Here is a 21,506-nt window from a genome sequence, read left to right as displayed (position 1 = left end):
TGCCTTTTGAGGGCTGTGAAAATTTTTTTGAAGCTGTTGGCCAGCTTTTGCTAATTTTCTAGGTTGACATGTATGCTCTCACATCCTGTATGTATCATGGGAAGGAATCTTCAGTAACATAAAAGTGTAGGCTAAATTGAGCTTAGCATACACTGTGCTCAAAGCACTTCATGTTCATACTTTGGTGCACTATAAACATCAGGTGCAAAGTAGGCCTCAGGTCTCAGGCCTCTACATCAAATAATATGGGGTGCTTGCATTATTGGTCTCCATGACTATATTGTATGCACCGCTTGTGCACCTCCTAGCAACGAGTTACAATGTGCCAGTGACCGCGGCCTGAAAACCAGTCGCCTCTTCACTCCAAGAGGTGAAGACTAGTGTGTAATGTGACAATCTCCAAAAGAGAACGAGAAATGAACTAAAAATGGTGTGCAAAATGTAAATAAAAAATTTAAGAAATGTTGTTAGCAATCAAATTGTTACATTACTTTATAATTATTTTCCACGAACACATATTACAGGGATACAAAAGCAAAATACTGCGGATGCTGGAATCTGGAATAAAAACAGAAAATGCTGGAAATTGCTATGTATGTAAACATTGTAACTGTGTAAGACTTGCCACCAGAGGGCGCAACTGTTGGAGGCCCAAGGGTCACCTGCACACCTCGTGCACGGGAGTATAAAAGGTTGTCTGCCATGCTGCTTAGGCACTCTGGAGTTGTATTAAAGAGACTAAGGTCACATCAGTTTTAGCTCACAGTACTCAGTCTTATGGAGTACTTCCCTACTTAAATCTCAGCAGGTCAGGCAGCATCTGTGGAGAGGAAGCAGAGTTAACTCTGCTTCCTCTCCACAGATGCTGCCTGACCTGCACATATTACAGGGGCTGGGAAACAAAGAAAGGTGAATATTAATCAGATTGGCAATAGTGGACATCATCACCGTTCTCATGAATCATTGCACATATCTTGCCAGCTCTCTGCTTCTGAGGACAAACCCTGGAATCTGAAATACTATCTTGCTGAATTCCTGTTACTGAGGACTATCAATTAGAACAATAAAAAAATAGTTCTATTAATTGCAGTCCTTTGGCATTCTTCCCCATTGATGTTAGTTCAATTCACTTTGTGAAATTCCTCAGTTAGAATCACTGAAACCTGACTGACCAGGTCAGGAAAAAGATTATTGATCTTCCACTAGTTTATTTTCTTGCATTTTTAGAGAAAGTTTTACTTTAACAACTGATAAAATCATTCTTTTTTGTGTTTGTTTGATGCGACTGTTGTTTAAGTTTCTATTTAGCTGAAAGTATGGCCCTGATATTAACAAAGAGGCGGGGAGGGAGCAGGGGGCCTGTTTAGTGGTCGGGAAACCCGGAAGAACGGTTTTCCCTCAGGTCCCGTCGAATTTAACAGCAGGACCTGATTGTCATTTTTGGAATCCGTTTCCCAGCTGCAGCCAGCCAGATTGAGAGACTGGTTGATATCAGGCAGCTTGGCCTGTGGCACCAGGCCACAGCCGGGGAGCGGAGAGGAGGGAGAGATTGGGGATCGGGGGGAGACATCAATGGGGGTTGGGGGCGTGGAGAGATCAGGGAGGAGGGGAGCAGATTGCGGGATGGCCAGAGAGATCAGGGAGGAGATCGGGGAGGGTGGCCCGTGGAAGATATGAGGGGCATTGAATCGCGGAGGCAAGTGGTCCAATCACTGGGGAAGTTAACAGGGTAGCTTGGTAGGCCGGGGAAAGCGCACCTGTTCCTCCTGGCCCATAAGCAGTTCTCTTCTATCCAGCAGTCCTCGCCTCCTTTCAACTGGCCAGTGTCAAAGCTGTGACACAAATAAAGTCAGGCACGTAGCCTCATTAAAATATTTAAATGAGGGACCTGCCTCCTGGGAGCGGGTTGGTTGCCCGCACTCGTCCCACCTCCGTTAAAACCAGAAGTGGGTGGGTTCGAAATGGGTTGGGTCCAGGTTTCAAGTTTTTAAAATTTTAACTTCACACCCGGCCCAAACCCACTCAACTTTTGGGGTTAAAATTCTCTCCTATGTTTGGATCATTGCTGATTTTTGGTTTATAATCTTCATTTGTATTTCTACTGCATTGCCAATTTAGTTTTTAGATTTAAGCTTACTGAGATAGTCCTGAAGCCATGCCTACTCTCTGGCCACAGTTTTTTTGACTGAGTCACAGATAAATAATGTAAAGTTGGCATAATAAAATCCAGTGTGCTGGCTGTACTGATATAAGAGTAACATCTTTGATCTTTATAGTAGGTAGCTAGCCAGGAAAAGATTGATTGTACTGGTGCACAAAGTCACACCACTAGTTTATAAATTGTATAAACCTGCATAAAACGTGAGCTATGTTCAGAACTAGCACACTGCATTCAAACACTTACATAAACCGAAACAAGATATGATTAATATTACTTTATCCCCCTCCTCTCCTAAAGGTGGTAATCCATTCTGTCGTACAGGGCAGGGGGCACCAGAATCCCTTTTTTACCTCACCCGAGTGGCCATTTTTCATGTGTGGCCCCAGACAGCGGATGGCTAAATCAAATCATCATGGCTAAATCAAATCCTGCCCTCACTTGATTTTCATGTATGGATGAAGATGAGGACCAGAGACCCTGACTGATTTTTCTTCTCCCAGCTGGGCCAACTAGCATCAAATGTGTGTTTCTCATTGGTGTCACAGTTGAGATCAACAATTCAATGCACAGCAGAAATAAATTCTGAGTCCACATCTCAAGGGGTGAAATTCAGTAGCGCCGTGTTTTGGGCGCTAAGTTTTATCTGTTTTAACATTTAGTGCCCGGCAAGATCGGCTGCAAAATTGTGGGAAATTGGGCACTTTTCCCTCAGAAATTAAGGGAAGCGGTATCTGAGGCGTTAATGGCCTCAGTGGGGTGCTGCAGGGGCGCTATTACCAGGGGCTGTACCCAATTGCAACTGACTTTCATTCAGTGATAATCAGCCTGCGGTTCATTCCAGTTCTTAGAGGATGTCGTTTCAGGCAGCACCTGATCATTTTCATCATTTCTGGAGTTGACTGAGGGCTTCAAGGAAGCTCTGCGATGGCTGCTTTAAGACCTCATGCAAGGGCCACTTGGTTCAATGACCTGGCGTTGGAGACATTGGTGGGGCCAGTGGAGAGAAGGAGGAATGCACTGTTTCCTCCTTCTGGGAGAAGGCCACCTCCACAGGTTTTTAGGGCCATGTGGGCAGAGGTGGCTGCGGAGGTGTCGGCCAGCACTGTGGTCGATAGAAGCCCAACACAGTGCTGCAAGAAATTCAATGACCTCAGTCGGGTGGGCAAGGTGAGTACATGTTTGTACAACTCTTACATACCAGCCTCTGAGCTTCTGTCTGTGCACACTCTGCAAACCAGCACTTCACCCAGCAGGCATCCACCAACCATCTGTGCCTACTCACAGTAACAGCCTCATTTCATGCCTTGCCTACATTCACAGCTATTTAACCATGGCAGGCATATCTTCCACATACATAACTGGACTCTTACTCACACAGGTTCTTTTCTTTTGCAGGCCAAGATGGCACATAACAGAATGGAGCAGACTGGGAATGGGGGGAAGCTGAACTGCACCAGCTGACTGACCTAGAGGATCGAGTGCTGCGGCTCATTGGCCCACAGGTGATGGGTACCATGGCCAGCGGAGATGTCGAGCCCACTGGGGGCAACAATGGTATCTTTATCCCCTCTTCTCATCCCACTTCCTCGCTAAACTAGGCCTTATCATTTTCCAGCTCCTCATACTGTCTGCCTTCCTTGCTCCATTCCTGCCCTCTGCCCTCACCTTAACACGACTCTTGTGCCATTTATGCTTTCAGATAACCAGCCAGCAGATGAGCAGCCTGTGACTGAACCCCCTGAAACTCAATCACAAGGGAGAAGATGAGGAATGAGGATGAGGAGGGGTGGAGGAGCCAAGCACTGCCTCACTGCTTCACTCACATGACATGGTCCTTAGAGGTTAGCTTAGGTCAGGGGTTTGCACTGGATGATGCACTTAGCAGACTACAGCATGGTCAAGGGGAAAAGGAAACTCAGGAGCCATGTCCCTGGAGGGCGAGTTCACACAAAGGGTGATGGCCATACATAGAAACATAGAAAATAGGTGCAGGAGTAGGCCATTCAGCCCTTCTAGCCTGCACCGCCATTCAATGAGTTCATGGCTGAACATTCAACTTCAGTACCCCATTCCTGCTTTCTCGCCATACCCCTTGATCCCCCTAGTAGTAAGGACCTCATCTAACTCCTTTTTGAATATATTTAGTGAATTGGCCTCAACAACTTTCTGTGGTAGAGAATTCCACAGGTTCACCACTCTCTGGGTGAAGAAGTTCCTCCGCATCTCGGTCCTAAATGGCTTACCCCTTATCCTTAGACTGTGACCTCTGGTTCTGGACTTCCCCAACATTGGGAACATTCTTCCTGCATCTAACCTGTCTAACCCCGACAGAATATATATGTTTCTATGAGGTCCCCTCTCATTCTTCTGAACTCCAGTGAATACAAGCCCAGTTGATCCAGTCTTTCTTGATAGGTCAGTCCCGCCATCCTGGGAATCAGTCTGGTGAACCTTCGCTGCACTCCCTCAATAGCAAGAATGTCCTTCCTCAGGTTAGGAGACCAAAACTGTACACAATACTCCAGGTGTGGCCTCACCAATGCCCTGTACAACTGTAGCAACACCTCCCTGCCCCTGTACTCAAATCCCCTTGCTATGAAGGCCAACATGCCATTTGCTTTCTTAATCGCCTGCTGCACCTGCATGCCAACCTTCAATGACTGATGTACCACGACACCCAGGTCTCTTTGCACCTCCCCTTTTCCTAATCTGTCACCATTCAGATAATAGTCTGTCTCTCTGTTTTTACCACCAAAGTGGATAACCTCACATTTATCCACATTATACTTCATCTGCCATGCATTTGCCCACTCACCTAACCTATCCAAGTCGCTCTGCAGCCTCACAGCTTCCTCCTCGCAGCTCACACTGCCACCCAACTTAGTGTCATCCGCAAATTTGGAGATACTACATTTAATCCCCTCATCTAAATCATTAATGTACAGTGTAAACAGCTGGGGCCCCAGCACAGAACCTTGCGGTACCCCACTAGTCACTGCCTGCCATCCTGAAAAGTACCCATTTACTCCTACTCTTTGCTTCCTGTCTGACAACCAGTTCTCAATCCATGTCAGTACACTACCCCCAATCCCATGTGCTCTAACTTTGCACATCAATCTCTTGTGTGGGACCTTGTCGAACGCCTTCTGAAAGTCCAAATATACCACATCAACTGGTTCTCCCTTATCCACTCTACTGGAAACATCCTCAAAAAATTCCAGAAGATTTGTCAAACATGATTTCCCTTTCACAAATCCATGCTGACTTGGACCTATCATGTCACCTCTTTCCAAATGCACTGCTATGACATCCTTAATAATTGATTCCATCATTTTACCCACTACCGATGTCAGGCTGACCGGTCTATAATTCCCTGTTTTCTCTCTCCCTCCTTTTTTAAAAAGTGGGGTTACATTGGCTACCCTCCACTCCATAGGAACTGATCCAAAGTCAATGGAATGTTGGAAAATGACTGTCAACGCATCCACTATTTCCAAGGCCACCTCCTTAAGTACTCTGGGATGCAGTCCATCAGGCCCTGGGGATTTATCGGCCTTCAATCCCATCAATTTCCCCAACACAATTTCCCGGCTAATAAGGATTTCCCTCAGTTCCTCCTCCTTACTAGACCCCCCGACCCCTTTTATAACCGGAAGGTTGTTCGTGTCCTCCTTCGTGAATACCGAACCAAAGTACTTGTTCAATTGGTCCGCCATTTCTTTGTTCCCCGTTATGACTTCCCCTGATTCTGACTGCAGGGGACCTACGTTTGTCTTTACTAACCTTTTTCTCTTTACATATCTATAGAAACTTTTGCAATCCGTCTTAATGTTCCCTGCAAGCTTCTTCTCATACTCCATTTTCCCTGCCCTAATCAAACCCTTTGTCCTCCTCTGCTGAGTTCTAAATTTCTCCCAGTCCCCAGGTTCGCTGCTATTTCTGGCCAATTTGTATGCCACTTCCTTGGCTTTAATACTATCCCTGATTTCCCTTGATAGCCACGGTTGAGCCACCTTCCCTTTTTTATTTTTATGCCAGACAGGAATGTACAATTGTTGTAGTTCATCCATGCGGTCTCTAAATGTCTGCCATTGCCCATCCACAGTCAACCCCTTAAGTATCATTCGCCAATCCATCCCAGCCAATTCACGCATCATACCTTCAAAGTTAGCCTTCTTTAAGTTCTGGACCATGGTCTCTGAATTAACTGTTTCATTCTCCATCCCAATGCAGAATTCCACCATATTATGGTCACTCTTCCCCAAGGGGCCTCGCACAACGAGATTGCTAATTAATCCTCTCTCATTACATAACACCCAGTCTAAGATGGCCTCCCCCCTAGTTGGTTCCTCGACATATTGGTCTAAAAAACCATCCCTTATGCACTCCAGAAAATCCTCCTCCACCGTATTGCTTCCAGTTTGGTTAGCCCAATCTATGTGCATATTAAAGTCACCCGAAATGATAAGTGCAATGGCAAAGGGAGCTCGAGAGCCTGTCGCAAGTGTTAAGGAGCGTGGAGGAGTCCGCCTCCCGCATTGTGGACAGCTCTGCGCACATCATGGAGCCCTTCATTGCCAGTGTGCAGGTGATGGTGGACTCCTAGACAGACAGTGTGGATCTGAACTTCATGAGGCGATGTGGCAGCTTCCATTGCAGCACAGGCAGAAGCAACGCAATATCTTTGTGTCATGTATCCTACATGGCTACTGTTTGTACTATCACAAGGTGTGCCACCAGAGGGCACAGCAGTGGGAGACTTGCATGTTACCTGTACAGGTGTGCCTGGCCCAGTATAAAAGGCAGGCCACCAGGTGTGATCCTCACTCTGGAGTTATCAATAAAGGACTAAGGTCACTACAGTTCAAGTACAACACATTGCCTCGTGGAGTCATTATCAGAGCATCCAAGAACATAACAATTGGTGACGAGATTACGGACTTTCATGCAAAAATGGCTACCCTTGGTACTTTGCAGCAGTTCGCCAATGGTGATGATTGGGATGCCTTTCTGGAGAGGCTCGACCATTTCTTCACAGCAAACGACTGGCAGGAGACAACCCGGCCACACTGGCTGGCAAGCACAGAGCTATCCTGCTAACCAGTTGTGGGTCCACCGTCTATGGCCTCATCAGAGACTTGCTGGCACCAGCGAAGACAATGACCAAGACATACGAGGAGCTCGTAACACTGATCCATGAGCAACTGTAGCCCAAGGAGAGTATCCTCACAGCCAGGCACCGATTCTACACCAACCGATAGCCCGAAGGTCAGGAAATCGCGAAATATGCTGCAGATCTCAGGAGGTTGGCGGCACCGTGTGATTTCGGCGACCATCTCACCGAAGCGCTGCGAGATATCTTTGTCATCGGAATCGGCCATGAGGGCCTACTTCATAAGATACTGTCGGCGGATACCACAGTCACACTGCAGAAGGCCATCTCTGTGAGCCTGGCATTCATGACCTCGACCTGTGGCTCTAGGCAGATGACTCACCCTCAGGACTCAAACTCGGCAAGTACTGTGCACAGAGTGGCGCCTTTTTGAGGCTGGACTGTAGAACGCGAATCCCTTAACTCAGAGTCTGCTGAGGGGGGCTAACCGAGTAGTCCCATGCAGGCGTTGTGGAGGGAATCACAGGGCTCACCAGTGCCATTTTAAAGACTATGTATGTAAAGGCTGCAGCACAAAGGGCCACCTCCAGCAAATGTGTAAGAGAAATATGACTCACTGCATCGATGAAGAGTCTGTTGATGGCCATGAATCCAGCGCGGATTATGAAATGATAGGCAGAGAGACAGCTCAGCCCCACGATGAGGTATATAGCATATTTACCTGCACCGCCGAGTGTTCCCCGTTGAGGATGGAAGTCGAGATAGCTGGCGTTTCAGTCTTCATGGAAGTAGATACAGGGGCGAGCCAGTCAGTAATGAATCAAGAAGACTTTGAGAAGCTATGGGACAATCAAGCTGAACGACCCAAGTTGGTCCCGGTTCAGGCAAAGCTGCACATCTACACCGATAAACTTATCCCAGTCGTTGGTAGCGCGAATGTAAAGGTACTCCATGATGGCGCAGTGCACAAGTTACCTCTGTGGGTTGTTGCAGGTGATGGACCAACGCTACTTGGAAGAAGGTGGATGGAGAAGATCCATTGGAAGTGGGAAGACTTCAACCCTCCAATGATCGACATCCTCTGCGCTCAGAGGCAAAGCAAGCCCTCACCTGAGGTTGGATCCTGCACCAGAGAGCAGACCAGCACAGCACCCGAGGCACAGACCGCCCAGCACGACTGCGTGGAGATGATCCAGCTAGGACGACCCGAGCGCACCTTCCAGGCTCCAGTGGCAGGACTCCGGAGGAATAAAATAGGATCCAAAGGCAACTCCCCAGCTTCGGTGGCAGAACTCGGGGAGAAGAGGATCACCGCATCGTGGATGGAGGAAAGATGGCGCCCGAACCACGAGGTGATGCGCTGAAGAAAAAGATGGCGGCAGCCAGACCATGAGGTGCAGCGCTGATGGAGCAACATGTGACACCAAACGGAGAAGAGGATTGGGGTAAAGAAAGCAAGGCTCTCTTAAAGGAGGCCTGCAACCTACCACACTTAAAGGGACAGTTCTACACACTCAAGCAATGTAATAGCAACTGTGAGTTAGATGTAAAATGTGTAATTGACGACCAGAGTTGTGTAGATGCAACAAGCAAGGAAAAGTCACACGATTGCGATCGGAGCTACAGGGTATTCACAATAAGTAATGAAACGTTGTGCGATGTAGGATTTCAACTGCACACTGCCAATGAAGAGGGCAAAGACCCATCGGAGCACACAGGTCCAGCGAGCTACCCAACACTGTAGTAGTCTGCATCCCTGGAACCAGAGTTATGCACCATGGAGTATGGCCACAAGCAGCCAATATACACGAGCTGCAGAGCAAGCGATCTCAGGAGGGCAACGGCACCGGTATCGATACCCTGCCCCTGATCGGCGCCACCTCTCAGGCACCCGATGACACCAACCGCCATGAGCCTGAAAGAGCAAACCGCGCTAAGGCGCAGCCCCCAGACACTATCGCCACCAAGACCAGACCTGGGAAAAAAGGGTCACCCGCAACGGTCTTCCCAAAGGGGACCGGGACCAGCCAGGATCCCAAACCAAACAACGGCCAGGCTAGCAAGTCAGCAGTTCCCTGTGCACTGCTAGACGGCAGCTCCTCAGGGAGCAGCAGCGACCCAGGGCGCAAAGAAAGGACAGGGAGGTCACAGGCATCTGTGAACCTGCCCGACGCTAGGAGCAACGGCAACAGCCCCAAGAGCAGGCAACTTGAGCTATAGGGTTCCCACTGCCAGCACTGGGCACCGCGCCACCATCAGACTGCCTCGACACCATCCAGCAGTTCTGGCACTAGCTTGTCCTTACGCACCGGTTACCGATCCCCAGTACGTATCGATAATGTATGTCACCAGTCTAGCGTACTTGTCTCACAAATGAATTGTAAGGGAAATAGATAGGCGTTTCTGCGGCCGCAACCGAGACTCCAGGATGGTATGCTGCCTCCCTGGTGCAAGGGTCAAGGATGTCTCGGAGCAGGTGCAGGATATTCTGAAAAGGGAGGGTGAACAGCCAGTTGTCGTGGTGCACATTGGTACCAACGACATAGGTAAAAAAAAGGGATGAGGTCCTACGAAACGAATTTAAGGAGCTAGGAGCTAAATTAAAAAGTAGGACCTCAAAAGTAGTAATCTCGGGATTGCTACCAGTGCCACGTGATAGTCAGAGTAGGAATCGCAGGATAGCGCAGATGAATACGTGGCTTGAGCAGTGGTGCAACAGGGAGGGATTCAAATTCCTGGGGCATTGGAACCGGTTCTGGGGGAGGTGGGACCAGTACAAACCGGACGGTCTGCACCTGGGCAGGATCGGAACCAATGTCCGAGGGGGAGTGTTTGCTAGTGCTGTTGGGGAGGATTTAAACTGATATGGCAGGGGGATGGGAACCAATGCAGGGAGACAGAGGGAAACAAAAAGGAGGCAAAAGCAAAAGACAGAAAGGAGATGAGGAAAAGTGGAGGGCAGAGAAACCCAAGGCAAAGAACAAAAAGGGCCACTGTACAGCAAAATTCTAAAAGGACAAAGGGTGTTAAAAGAACAAGCCTGAAGGCTTTGTGTCTTAATGCAAGGAGTATCCGCAATAAAGTGGATGAATTAACTGTGCAAATAGATGTTAACAAATATGATGTGATTGGGATTACGGAGACGTGGCTCCAGGATGATCAGGGCTGGGAACTCAACATCCAGGGGTATTCAACATTCAGGAAAGATAGAATAAAAGGAAAAGGAGGTGGGGTAGCATTGCTGGTTAAGGAGCAAATTAAGGCAATAGTTCGGAAGGACATTAGCTTGGATGATGTGGAATCTATATGGGTAGAGCTGCAGAATACCAAAGGACAAAAAACGTTAGTGGGAGTTGTGTACAGACCTCCAAACAGTAGTAGTGATGTTGGGGAGGGCATCAAACATGAAATTAGGGGTGCGTGCAATAAAGGTGCAGCAGTTATAATGGATGACTTTAATATGCACATAGATTGGGTTAACCAAACTGGAAGCAATACGGTAGAGGAGGATTTCCTGGAGTGCATAAGGGATGGTTTTTTAGACCAATATGTCGAGGAACCAACCAAGGGGGAGGCCATCTTACACTGGGTGTTGCGTAATGAGAGAGGATTAATTAGCAATCTCGTTGTGCGAGGCCCCTTGTGGAAGAGTGACCATAATATGGTGGAATTCTGCATTAGGATGGAGAATGAAACAGTTAATTCAGAGACCATGGTCCAGAACTTAAAGAAGGGTAACTTTGAAGGTATGAGGCGTGAATTGGCTAGGATAGATTGGCGAATGATACTGAAGGGGTTGACTGTGGATGGGCAATGGCAGACATTTAGAGACCGCATGGATGAACTACAACAATTGTACATTCCTGTCTGTCGTAAAAATAAAAAAGGGAAGGTGGCTCAACCGTGGCTATCAAGGGAAATCAGGGATAGCATTAAAGCCAAGGAAGTGGCATACAAATTGGCCAGAAATAGCAGCGAACCCGGGGACTGGGAGAAATTTAGAACTCAGCAGAGGAGGACAAAGGGTTTGATTAGGGCGGGGAAAATGGAGTACGAGAAGAAGCTTGCAGGGAACATTAAGACGGATTGCAAAAGTTTCTATAGATATGTAAAGAGAAAAAGGTTAGTAAAGACAAACGTAGGTCCCCTGCAGTCAGAATCAGGGGAAGTCATAATGGGGAACAAAGAAATGGCGGACCAATTGAACAAGTACTTTGGTTCGGTATTCACTGAGGAGGACACAAACAACCTTCCGGATATAAAAGGGGTCGGAGGGTCTAGTAAGGAGGAGGAACTGAGGGAAATCCTTATTAGTCGGGAAATTGTGTTGGGGAAATTGATGGGATTGAAGGCTGATAAATCCCCAGGGCCTGATGGACTGCATCCCAGAGTACTTAAGGAGGTGGCCTTGGAAATAGTGGATGCATTGACAGTCATTTTCCAACATTCCATTGACTCTGGATCAGTTCCTATGGAGTGGAGGGTAGCCAATGTAACCCCACTTTAAAAAAAAAGAGGGAGAGAGAAAACAGGGAATTACAGACCGGTCAGCCTGACATCGGTAGTGGGTAAAATGATGGAATCAATTATTAAGGATGTCATAGCAGTGCATTTGGAAAGAGGTAATATGATAGGTCCAAGTCAGCATGGATTTGTGAAAAGGAAATCATGCTTGACAAATCTTCTGGAATTTTTTGAGGATGTTTCCAGTAGAGTGGACAAGGGAGAACCAGTTGATGTGGTATATTTGGACTTTCAGAAGGCTTTCGACAAGGTCCCACACAAGAGATTAATGTGCAAAGTTAAAGCACATGGGATTGGGGGTAGTGTGCTGACATGGATTGAGAACTGGTTGTCAGACAGGAAGCAAAGAGTAGGAGTAAATGGGGACTTTTCAGAATGGCAGGCAGTGACTAGTGGGGTACCGCAAGGTTCTGTGCTGGGGCCCCAGCTGTTTACACTGTACATTAATGATTTAGACGAAAGGATTAAATGTAGTATTTGGATGAAGGAATTGAGTGTAATATCTCCAAATTTGCGGATGACACTAAGTTGGGTGGCAGTGTGAGCTGCAAGGAGGCTGCAGAGCGACTTGGATAGGTTAGGTGAGTGGGCAAATGCATGGCAGATGAAGTATAATGTGGATAAATGTGAGGTTATCCACTTTGGTGGTAAAAACAGAGAGACAGACTATTATCTGAATGGTGACAGATTAGGAAAAGGGGAGATGCAAAGAGACCTGGGTGTCATGGTACGTCAGTCATTGAAGGTTGGCATGCAGGTACAGCAGGCGGTTAAGAAAGCAAATGGCATGTTGGCCTTCATAGCGAGGGGATTTGAGTACAAGGGCAGGGAGGTGTTGCTACAATTGTACAGGGCCTTGGTGAGGCCACACCTGGAGTATTGTGTACAGTTTTGGTCTCCTAACCTGAGGAAGGACATTCTTGCTATTGAGGGAGTGCAGCGAAGGTTCACCAGACTGATTCCCGGGATGGCGGGACTGACCTATCAAGAAAGACTGGATCAACTGGGCTTGTATTCACTGGAGTTCAGAAGAATGAGAGGGGACCTCATAGAAACGTTTAAAATTCTGACGGGGTTAGACAGGTTAGATGCAGGAAGAATGTTCCCAATGTTGGGGAAGTCCAGAACCAGGGGACACAGTCTAAGGATAAGGGGGAAGCCATTTAGGACCGAGATGAGGAGGAATTTCTGCACCCAGAGAGTGGTGAACCTGTGGAATTCTCTACCACAGAAACTTGTTGAGGCCAATTCACTAAATATATTCAAAAAAGAGTTAGATGAAGTCCTTACTACTAGGGGAATCAAGGGGTATGGTGAGAAAGCAGGAATGGGGTACTGAAGTTGCATGTTCAGCCATGAACTCATTGAATGTCGGTGCAGGCTAGAAGGGCCGAATGGCCTACTCCTGCACCTATTTTCTATGTTTCTATGAACCACAAATGTAATGCAAACTTATTTTCTGGATGAAGGTATATGAATGAAATGAGCCTCCGGCATAATCTATATGTGTCGGGGGGAAGAGAATGGAGTGGTCAGGTACACACACAAACAGCAAACAAACAGCAACCACCAGCACTCTACTGCCAATGAAACACCAACCACTCATCCAAGATTGAAACGACCCGCCAAGGGTCAACCAGATAGAGCTCAGCCCAGAGTACAGTCAATGCAGAGGCGATTTGCACTAAAAACCTGGGGGAGAGTGGTGTCATGTATCCTACATGGCTACTGTTTGTACTATCACAAGGTATGCCACCAGAGGGCACAGCAGTGGGAGACTTGTATGTTACCTATACAGGTGTGCCTTGCCCAGTATAAAAGGCAGGCCACCAGGTGTGATCCTCACTCTGGAGTTATCAATAAAGAACTAAGGTCACTACAGTTCAAGTACAACACATTGTCTCGTGGAGTCATTAACAGAGCATCCAAGGACATAACACTTGGTGCTGTAATGGAGTCAATGGTTGCTCGTATGGACGCTCAGACTGCTCTCATGTTGTCTCAGATTGATGTCACACAATGTCTTGATGATGTCATGCAGTCTCAGCTGCATGCTACACAAGCTCTGATTGCTGCCATCACTGCTGGGTCCACCACAGTCGACTGGGGATCTCACAATGTCGCAGCAGCCCACCAATCTGTGCTCTAGCAGATTGGTGGGGATGCTAAGGTGCTGTCCTGGAGGAATGGCACTGGGTCAGTGGAGCAGGAACCTGCCGTCCTCTCTTAGGATGACAGCATTCCTGATCCCAGCACTGCCACTCTGCCATTGCACTTGTCCCTATCTGTCACCCAGCCAGCCCAGACTGCCGCCGCCCAGCCTGAGGTGGTGCAGTCTGCAGCCGGGCCATCCAGGCCCAGAGCTGGTTGAGGGTGTCCTACAAGGCCATCTGTAGTCTCTGGCCCTGACACACAGCAACCTTCCACCAGCCCTGCTGCAGCCACAGGGGACACATTGCGGAGGAGTAGTAGAATAGGTGAACGAAAAAGGGGCTATAAGGAACTACACAAGGGTGATGAATAAATGCACAGTTATACATTTTATTGTTGTTTGATAAATGGTGATTGGAATGTTTAATGCTTGATGCTGTCTCTCATTTAGAATATCAGTCTTGCGGCTTTGTTATGGAAGGGCAAATTGATGTGGCGATGGAGAAGTCCACAGGAACTGGGAAGTGTGATGGAAATCAGTGGAAACGAACTCTGATGAGACGGTCACAGAACTCCCTTGCAGGATCCCGCTGGAGTCGCTGTTGCTGCTCCTGCCCCTCCTTGATCTCCTGCTCCTCCTCGATCTCCTCCTGATCCTCCTCCTCCTCTTGAGGTGGTGGGGCTATGCCTGGTGGCAATGGTTAAGCCCTCATGATGACGAGGTTGTGCAGCATGCAGCAGACAATGATGAATTGGGATACCTGCTCAGGTGAGTACTGCAGGACTCCTCCCGAGTGGTCAAGGCAACAGAACCGTTGCTTCAGCACTCGATGGTCTGCTCAATGTGGTTCCTGTTGGCGGCATGGCTCTCATTGTACGAGTGCTAGGCAGGAGTGTTGGGGTAGCAGAGGGGAGTCATGAGCCAGGTGGATAGCAGATAGCCCTTGTCTCGAGCAGCCAGCTGCGAGTTTCATTTGGGGGCTGGAAGAGAGCTGGCACACCGTCTGGTGCAGGATGAAGGCATCGTGGCTGCTGCCAGGATAGCGGGCATTGATGGTGAGGACTCTGCAAGTGTAGTTGCACACCAACTGCACATTCAGTGAGTGGTAGCCGTTGCGGTTACGGATGATCTCAGGAATGTGATGCGGTTTCTTCAAAGCGACGTGGGTGCAGTCAATGGCACCCTGTACCATGGGGAAGCCCGCTATCTTGACAAAGCCACATGCACACTCGTGCTGCTTCTCTACGCTCATGGGGAAGGAGAAGTAGTCCCTTCTCCTTCTGTATAGAGTATCTGTGACCTCGCAGATGGAGCAATGGACGGCAAACTGGGAGATGTTGGAAATGTCTCTTGTTGCTCCCTGGAATGATCCATTGACATAGAAATTGAGAGCAATGGTGACCTTGACTGCCACTGAGAGAGCTGTTCTCACAATGGTGTCAGACTCGAGGTTTGATTGCAGCAGATGGCAAGCTCTGTGACCATGTCCTTCCTGAAACGCAGCCTTCGCACACACTGCTCCTCAGTGAAATTGATGCAGGAGAACTGCTGCTGGAATACCCTGGGAGGGTAAGGCCTCCTGTTTCCAGCCCCGTGGTGCCTTCTTCATCTGGCAACATGTTGATGTGGTTGTCCCTGTGCTGCTACCTGTGGTTGTCTGTGTCTATCCCTTTGCCTGTCCCTTTCCCTCTTCATCTGCCTCTCCCGGGCATGTTCCATGAACTTTTCCATGGGCCTCTCCCTGGGCATATTCCATGGACTTTTCCATGGACCTCTCCATGGGCCTATTCCTGTGGTGCTCCCTCTCTTTGTCGTAGCCTTCCTCTCTCCCTCTCTCGATGCCTTTCTCTCTGTAATTGGTGGCACCTTTGTCTTCATCGGAGCATCCTCTGACGGTGACGTTGGAGCAGGAGGTCGAGTGCCAGCACAGTCCCAATGAAGCGACAGAAATGCTTAAACATCGAAAATGCCGTGAGTTATACGGGGAAAAGTTAGGAGGCAGAAGACTCTTTGAGCTAAAAATCGCTGTTATCGATTCACCAGCCACTCTGCCAAACTGTTACAAAGCAGAAAAAAGTAATGGCTGACAGAAAATAGTTTCCAAGATGGCGCCTTTAAATAGTGCTCCTGCATCCAGTTCCCAACTGCAGCTCAACAGCTAAAGCTGTCATTGTCACCACCAGGCACTAAGGTAGATTGCACGGGGCAATTTAACTTCTGGGGCTGTAAGGGGGCGATGCGCATGGCGATGACATCATTATCGCCGCGCACAGCCGAGCGGGGCACCTCTGTAAAACCCCCGCTCAATTCCGCGGGGGCGTGATTTTTGCGTCGTGAATAGGCAAAATTTATTTTGCGCCCATTAGCACTAATGGGGCGCGTCCAGGAGGCACTAACAGCCGTTGATAAAAGGGGCAATTTGGCCCCCCCAAGACTGCAAAGTGCTTCATTGTATGTGAAGTGTTTTGGTATATTTCTGAGAGATGTGACAAGGCAATATATAAATGCCCCTTCATTCCTTTCCAGCCATTCCAGTCTGTATGGCTGAGTACCAGACAACATCATGTGGTGCATATGGGATGTTACAATAGGCATTCATCTTTCAAAAATAATGAAAATAATGCACAAATATGTTTAGTAACTGTTAGTTAGAGTCATACATACCAGTAATATTGTCGTAACTTCTAAAATTCATCTCAATATGGTCCCATTCTAGTACTCTGCAGTTTCCCACATTAGGTTGTGCAATTGCTACGTATATATCATTCTTAAAAGAGAATGTATTCACAGATATAGACTCGTATGGTAAAATCTGGTGCAGCACAAACTCTGCCAATAAAAACAGTATTTTTCAGACATGAGCATCAAAATAATTTTTAAAAATCAAACATTCAATCAATTCTACAAACTTTGGTTAACTGTTTACAAAAGAAATGTAATTCAAGAAAATGTTATGATTTAGTTCAGAGGAAGAATTGTAAAATAACGTCATGTTAATCTGAAAGATCTGGCCAGCACACCAGTTTCTGACATTAGCTGCTTGGCTCAGTCAGACAAAGAGAAGAGCAGGCAATGTGACCTTTTATCTCATGCACAATTAAAACTGCACCAAAGATGCCCTTTAGCATTAAGGTCAAACTTTTCTTCTTAACAATATATTTGTTCAATTGGTTTTTAATAACATATCTTCAAGGCATTGATTGTTGAGAACTACATGAAAGGGAACGATTACAGTACACAAATCAATGCCAACAACAGTGAAGCACAATAATAATATTTGTGCGGTGCACCTAATAATGATTTTTGCAGGTGTCTGAAGATATCTGATCTACAGGGCTCAATTTTCCACATCGGCGATTTTTGGCGTATTTGAAAGGGTACGTCCAATTTATTTGTGGCCTGATTGCGCCAGAAAAAAACTTTTTGAATTTGGCGCGGCGCACATTGGCCTTAAGCTCTGTGGGCGGAGCGAAAGGCCTGTGCCAAAAACTCATGTTGCTAGGGTAACGAGGGACGCTCTGCAGGGCTAAGGCTGGGATGGAAACAGAAAATGATGCTGCTGCTATCCCGGGCTGAGAGGCACCCACCAAAAAAAAATCCAGTTTTGCATGTGATGGGTGTGTTGTGCTGCGCACATTCAGAGCTGCTTGTGAGTATAAAAATCGGAGCTGCTGCAATATGGGTCATGGAGCAAAGACCAGGAATTTTCAAGCAGATGAAACTGAGGCCCTGGTTTCTATCATTGAGAGCAAATGGCAAGAGCTTCAGAACAAAGATCCAGTTAAAGTAAAGCCCAGAGAAATGAACCATCGTTGGGACAAAGTTGTAAATGATTTCTCTGCAATGGTGACCACCCTGAGGACCAGCAAGCAGAGCAAAAAGAAGTGGCAGGACCTTGGCCATATAGTTTCTGTAAGTAATAATTTCATTTATGCACTGGAATTACAATTGTAAATGTGACCATCTGTGTGTGCCATCACAGCAGACCCCTTCTCTTAAAAAGTTCTATTTTCATCTTTGCAGAGGAAGGTGGCGCACATAAACAGAGAGCGAACAAAAACTGGAGGAGGTTCAGCAAATGTGCACCTACTGACACCCCTGCAAACGAGGATCGCTGGTATGATTGGTGCTGGCTCTAGGTCAACAACCGGTGCACAAGCTGGGCCCAGCTTACAGAGAGAGGGTAAGTCCTCATTCATCATGGTCCTTCAAATGAACGTGCGCTGTGTGAGCCTACTCGTAAGAATAAGAACATAAGAAACAGGAGCAGGAGTAGGCCATTTGGCCCCTCGAGCCTGCTTCGCCATTCAATAAGATCATGGCTGATCTGATCATGGACTCAGCTCCACTTCCCTGCCCGCTCCCCATAAACCTTTACTCCCTTTTCGCTCAAAAGTCTATCTCCGCTTTAAATATATTCAATGACCCAGCTTCCACAGCTCTCCGGGGCAGAGAATTCCACAGATTTACAACCTCTGAGAGAGGAAATTTCTCCTCATCTCAGTTTTAAATGGGCGGCCCCTTATTCTAAGACTATATCCCCGAGTTTTAGTTTCCCCTATGTGGAAATATCCTCTCTGCATCCACCTTGTTGAGCCCCCTCATTATCTTATAAGTTTCAATAAGATCGCCTCTCATTCTTCTGAACTCCAATGAGTATAGGCCCAACCTACTCAACCTATCCTCATAAGTCAACACTCTCATCTCCAGAATCAATCTAATGAACCTTCTCTGAACAGTCTCTAATGCTCATGCCACCCAGACCCCTCTCCTGCTGCTAACCAATTGTCTGCTCTGTAATATTTTGCAGAAGTTGCGCCCATCCCTGAGGAATCACAAGCCCCACCACAGAAGAACAATCATTCGCGGAGGAGCCTAACCAGGATGAAGCCTTTAATGCAGAACTTCCACAGGAGGATCAAGACGAGGATGAGCAGGAGGATCAGGGGGAGCGGCAAGGCCCCAATGTTGAGACTGTGACACTGCACCTGCAGGAGGTAGTGCCGCACGTGGATGTGTCAACCCCTTTCCGGACTGCTACGAGCGAGGGGACATTTCATGGTGTCCCACAGTCCGAAGTTGCGGGTCCCAATGGGTTGCAGTGAACCACACCCAGGGTGAGGATGGGAAGGAGAGCTCGAGAGCGCTCTCCTGAAATGCAGGATCCAACAGATGTGGTTCAGCTCATGGCAATGAGGGAGAGCATTGAGCTTACCCAATCACTCTTGGACATCATGGGTGTGGTGGGTCATGAGACAGCGGGATTGTCGTCAGAAGTAACGACAGTCTCGGGAGAAATGGGAACACTGTCGCAACACATTAGGGAGGGAATGTCGGAAGTAGCTGATACGCTGTCGGGGCAGATTAGGGAGGGACTGTTGGAATTAGCTGCTGCAATAAGGGAACATGCCCAGGCTCTCATTAGCCAGCAGTGCATGATGGATTCAACTGGTGACACTCGCACTCCAATCCCCAGACCAACCTCAGGTAGTGTGCCGGTGCATCCACTGTCCGAGGAAGAGGCTGAGGAGGCCTGAGCCGGGCCTTCCACAATGCTGTATCTTAGGACCCACACCCGCCAACAAGAACATTGCTGTCCACGAGATGCTCAAAAAAAGCAACTTGATTCCAGCGGGAGAAGGCCTGCTCACCGGCCAAGGGTAGAGGCAGCAAGGGCATGCGCATCGGCGGGTGGTCTCAGAATAAGGGGGAGGAGAGATGGCTGCAGCTAAAGTTTGTTTGCTGCTGTTGTTGTTGTTATTGTTGCTCTTATGTTATTGTTATTTTACTGATCTTAATTGAAGAGTTTGAAGTTTTTAAGTCATGTAACTTGAAAAGCAAGTTTGTAAGTGATCTTAATGGAAAACTTTAAAGTTTGTAACAAAAATATTTTTATTAAAGTTAAGTTAATAACAAGTGTACAAATGTTTAATAAACGTAATTATTTTTCAATTAAACCAGAATGATGAACATTATTCTTTAAATGAATGCAACAAGCAGTTAACCAATATGGTGAATGATCAAACGCCCCACTCAGTAATCGTGTGGCAAAGCGTTCAAGGATTAGCCGTTGACACAAGGCTCTTGCAATGGCTATAGGTGCATGAGGGCACCTCCTCCCCCCTTCCTCCGCCGTCATCCTGAAGGTTGAGGTGGTGGCATGACTTCCTCCTGCTGCTGTTCCTCCTCCTCGTCAGCCTGCTCATCATCCTCCTCACCCCTTGTCGCCTGAAGTTGCTCTTCAACTTCCAGTGCCTGTTGCCTCATGATCGCTAAGTTTTGCAGCATGCAGCACATGACAGTGAACTGACTGACCATCTCAGGGGGGTATAGCAGCTGGCCTCTAGAATGGTCTAGGCATCTAAAATGCTGCTTTAGTATTCCAATTGCCCTTTCAATGATGCTACATGTGGTTATGTGGGACATGTTTTACTGACGCTTGGCTTATGTCCGGGTATTGCAGTCCGGTAAGGGCAGCCAGCTCTGCCCTTCTGGCTGCTGCTGAAAAATGGCAGATATAGCGCTCTCGCGTAAAATGAACGCATCATGTGTGCTCCCTGGGTATCTGGAATCAACTGCCATGATGCGATGCATGTCATTGCAGACCAGCTGGACATATAGTGAGTGGAACTCTTTCCTGTTCCTGTAAATCTCTGAATCGTTCAAAGGTGCTCACAAGGCGATGTGGGTACAGTCTATTGCATCCTTCGCCTTGGGAAAGCCAGCAATCCTTGAGAAGCCCACAGCCCTGTCACATATTGCCTGGGCAGTCATGGGGAACTTGATGTAGTTATCTCTGCGGTCATATAGTGCACTCGTGACCTGTCGAATACAGCTATGTGTCGCATGCTGCGAGATGCAGCATACGTCCCCAGTTGAAGCCTGGAACGAGCCGGAGGTATAGAAGGCAAGTGCTGCAGTCACCTTGACCTCTATGGGTAGTGCAGTCCTCCTCCCGCTTCTAGGCTGCATGTCTGCCCTGCTCAGTTAGCAGATCTCGGTGATCACCTCCTTCCTACAGCGCAGTCTGCGAATGCAGTCTGCCTCACTCAGGTGCAGGTATGAGCGCCTCTCCCTGAACACCCGATCTGGGTAAGGCCTCCTCACCATTCTTCGAGCTCTCTGGTTCCTGAGATATTGTTGTTTTTTTAATCTTCTCCTTTGCATAGCCATGAAGCAAAATGCTCTTACTACACGAGGCATTGCAAGGATCGCCCCCATTGTTTTTTCTTAGTTGCAAATGAAATGAAACTACTCACATAAAGCACTCACACTTTTTCCCTCTCCCTGCAAAAGGTTGACGCCCTAGCCCATGGACCACACCCTGGGATGCGCATGCACATCACCAGGCTTGGTTTCCATGGTGACGCGACACTCAAGGCAGAGATTTGGGCCACACACAGCACAAAATACATGGGATAACATGAAGACCGGGGGGAAATATTCAATATTTATTGTTAGTTCTGCAACAAACTGGTTTTCTCCCCTCTCCGATGATCATCGGGCTCGAGGCACAGAGCGCCGGTGGGCAGGATCGCTGGCCGAAAGAACCCCGC

The 21,506-nt window shown here is 47.8% G+C and overlaps 1 protein-coding gene across 1 annotated transcript in view; it reads right to left on the bottom strand.

The window, feature by feature from the left end:
- Window positions 1–21,506, bottom strand: part of lgi2a (leucine-rich repeat LGI family, member 2a) — a 152,550-nt gene that overhangs the window by 12,916 nt on the left and 118,128 nt on the right. The window contains exon 7 of the mRNA XM_070863441.1: window positions 16,615–16,779. Coding sequence (XP_070719542.1) covers window positions 16,615–16,779 — 165 coding nt within the window. The remainder of the gene's footprint in view (window positions 1–16,614; window positions 16,780–21,506) is intronic.

Source organism: Pristiophorus japonicus, chromosome 2 (genome assembly GCF_044704955.1).
Source record: "Pristiophorus japonicus isolate sPriJap1 chromosome 2, sPriJap1.hap1, whole genome shotgun sequence".
Taxonomy (NCBI): Eukaryota; Metazoa; Chordata; class Chondrichthyes; family Pristiophoridae; genus Pristiophorus; species Pristiophorus japonicus.
This window is presented reverse-complemented; position numbering and strand designations above follow the sequence as displayed.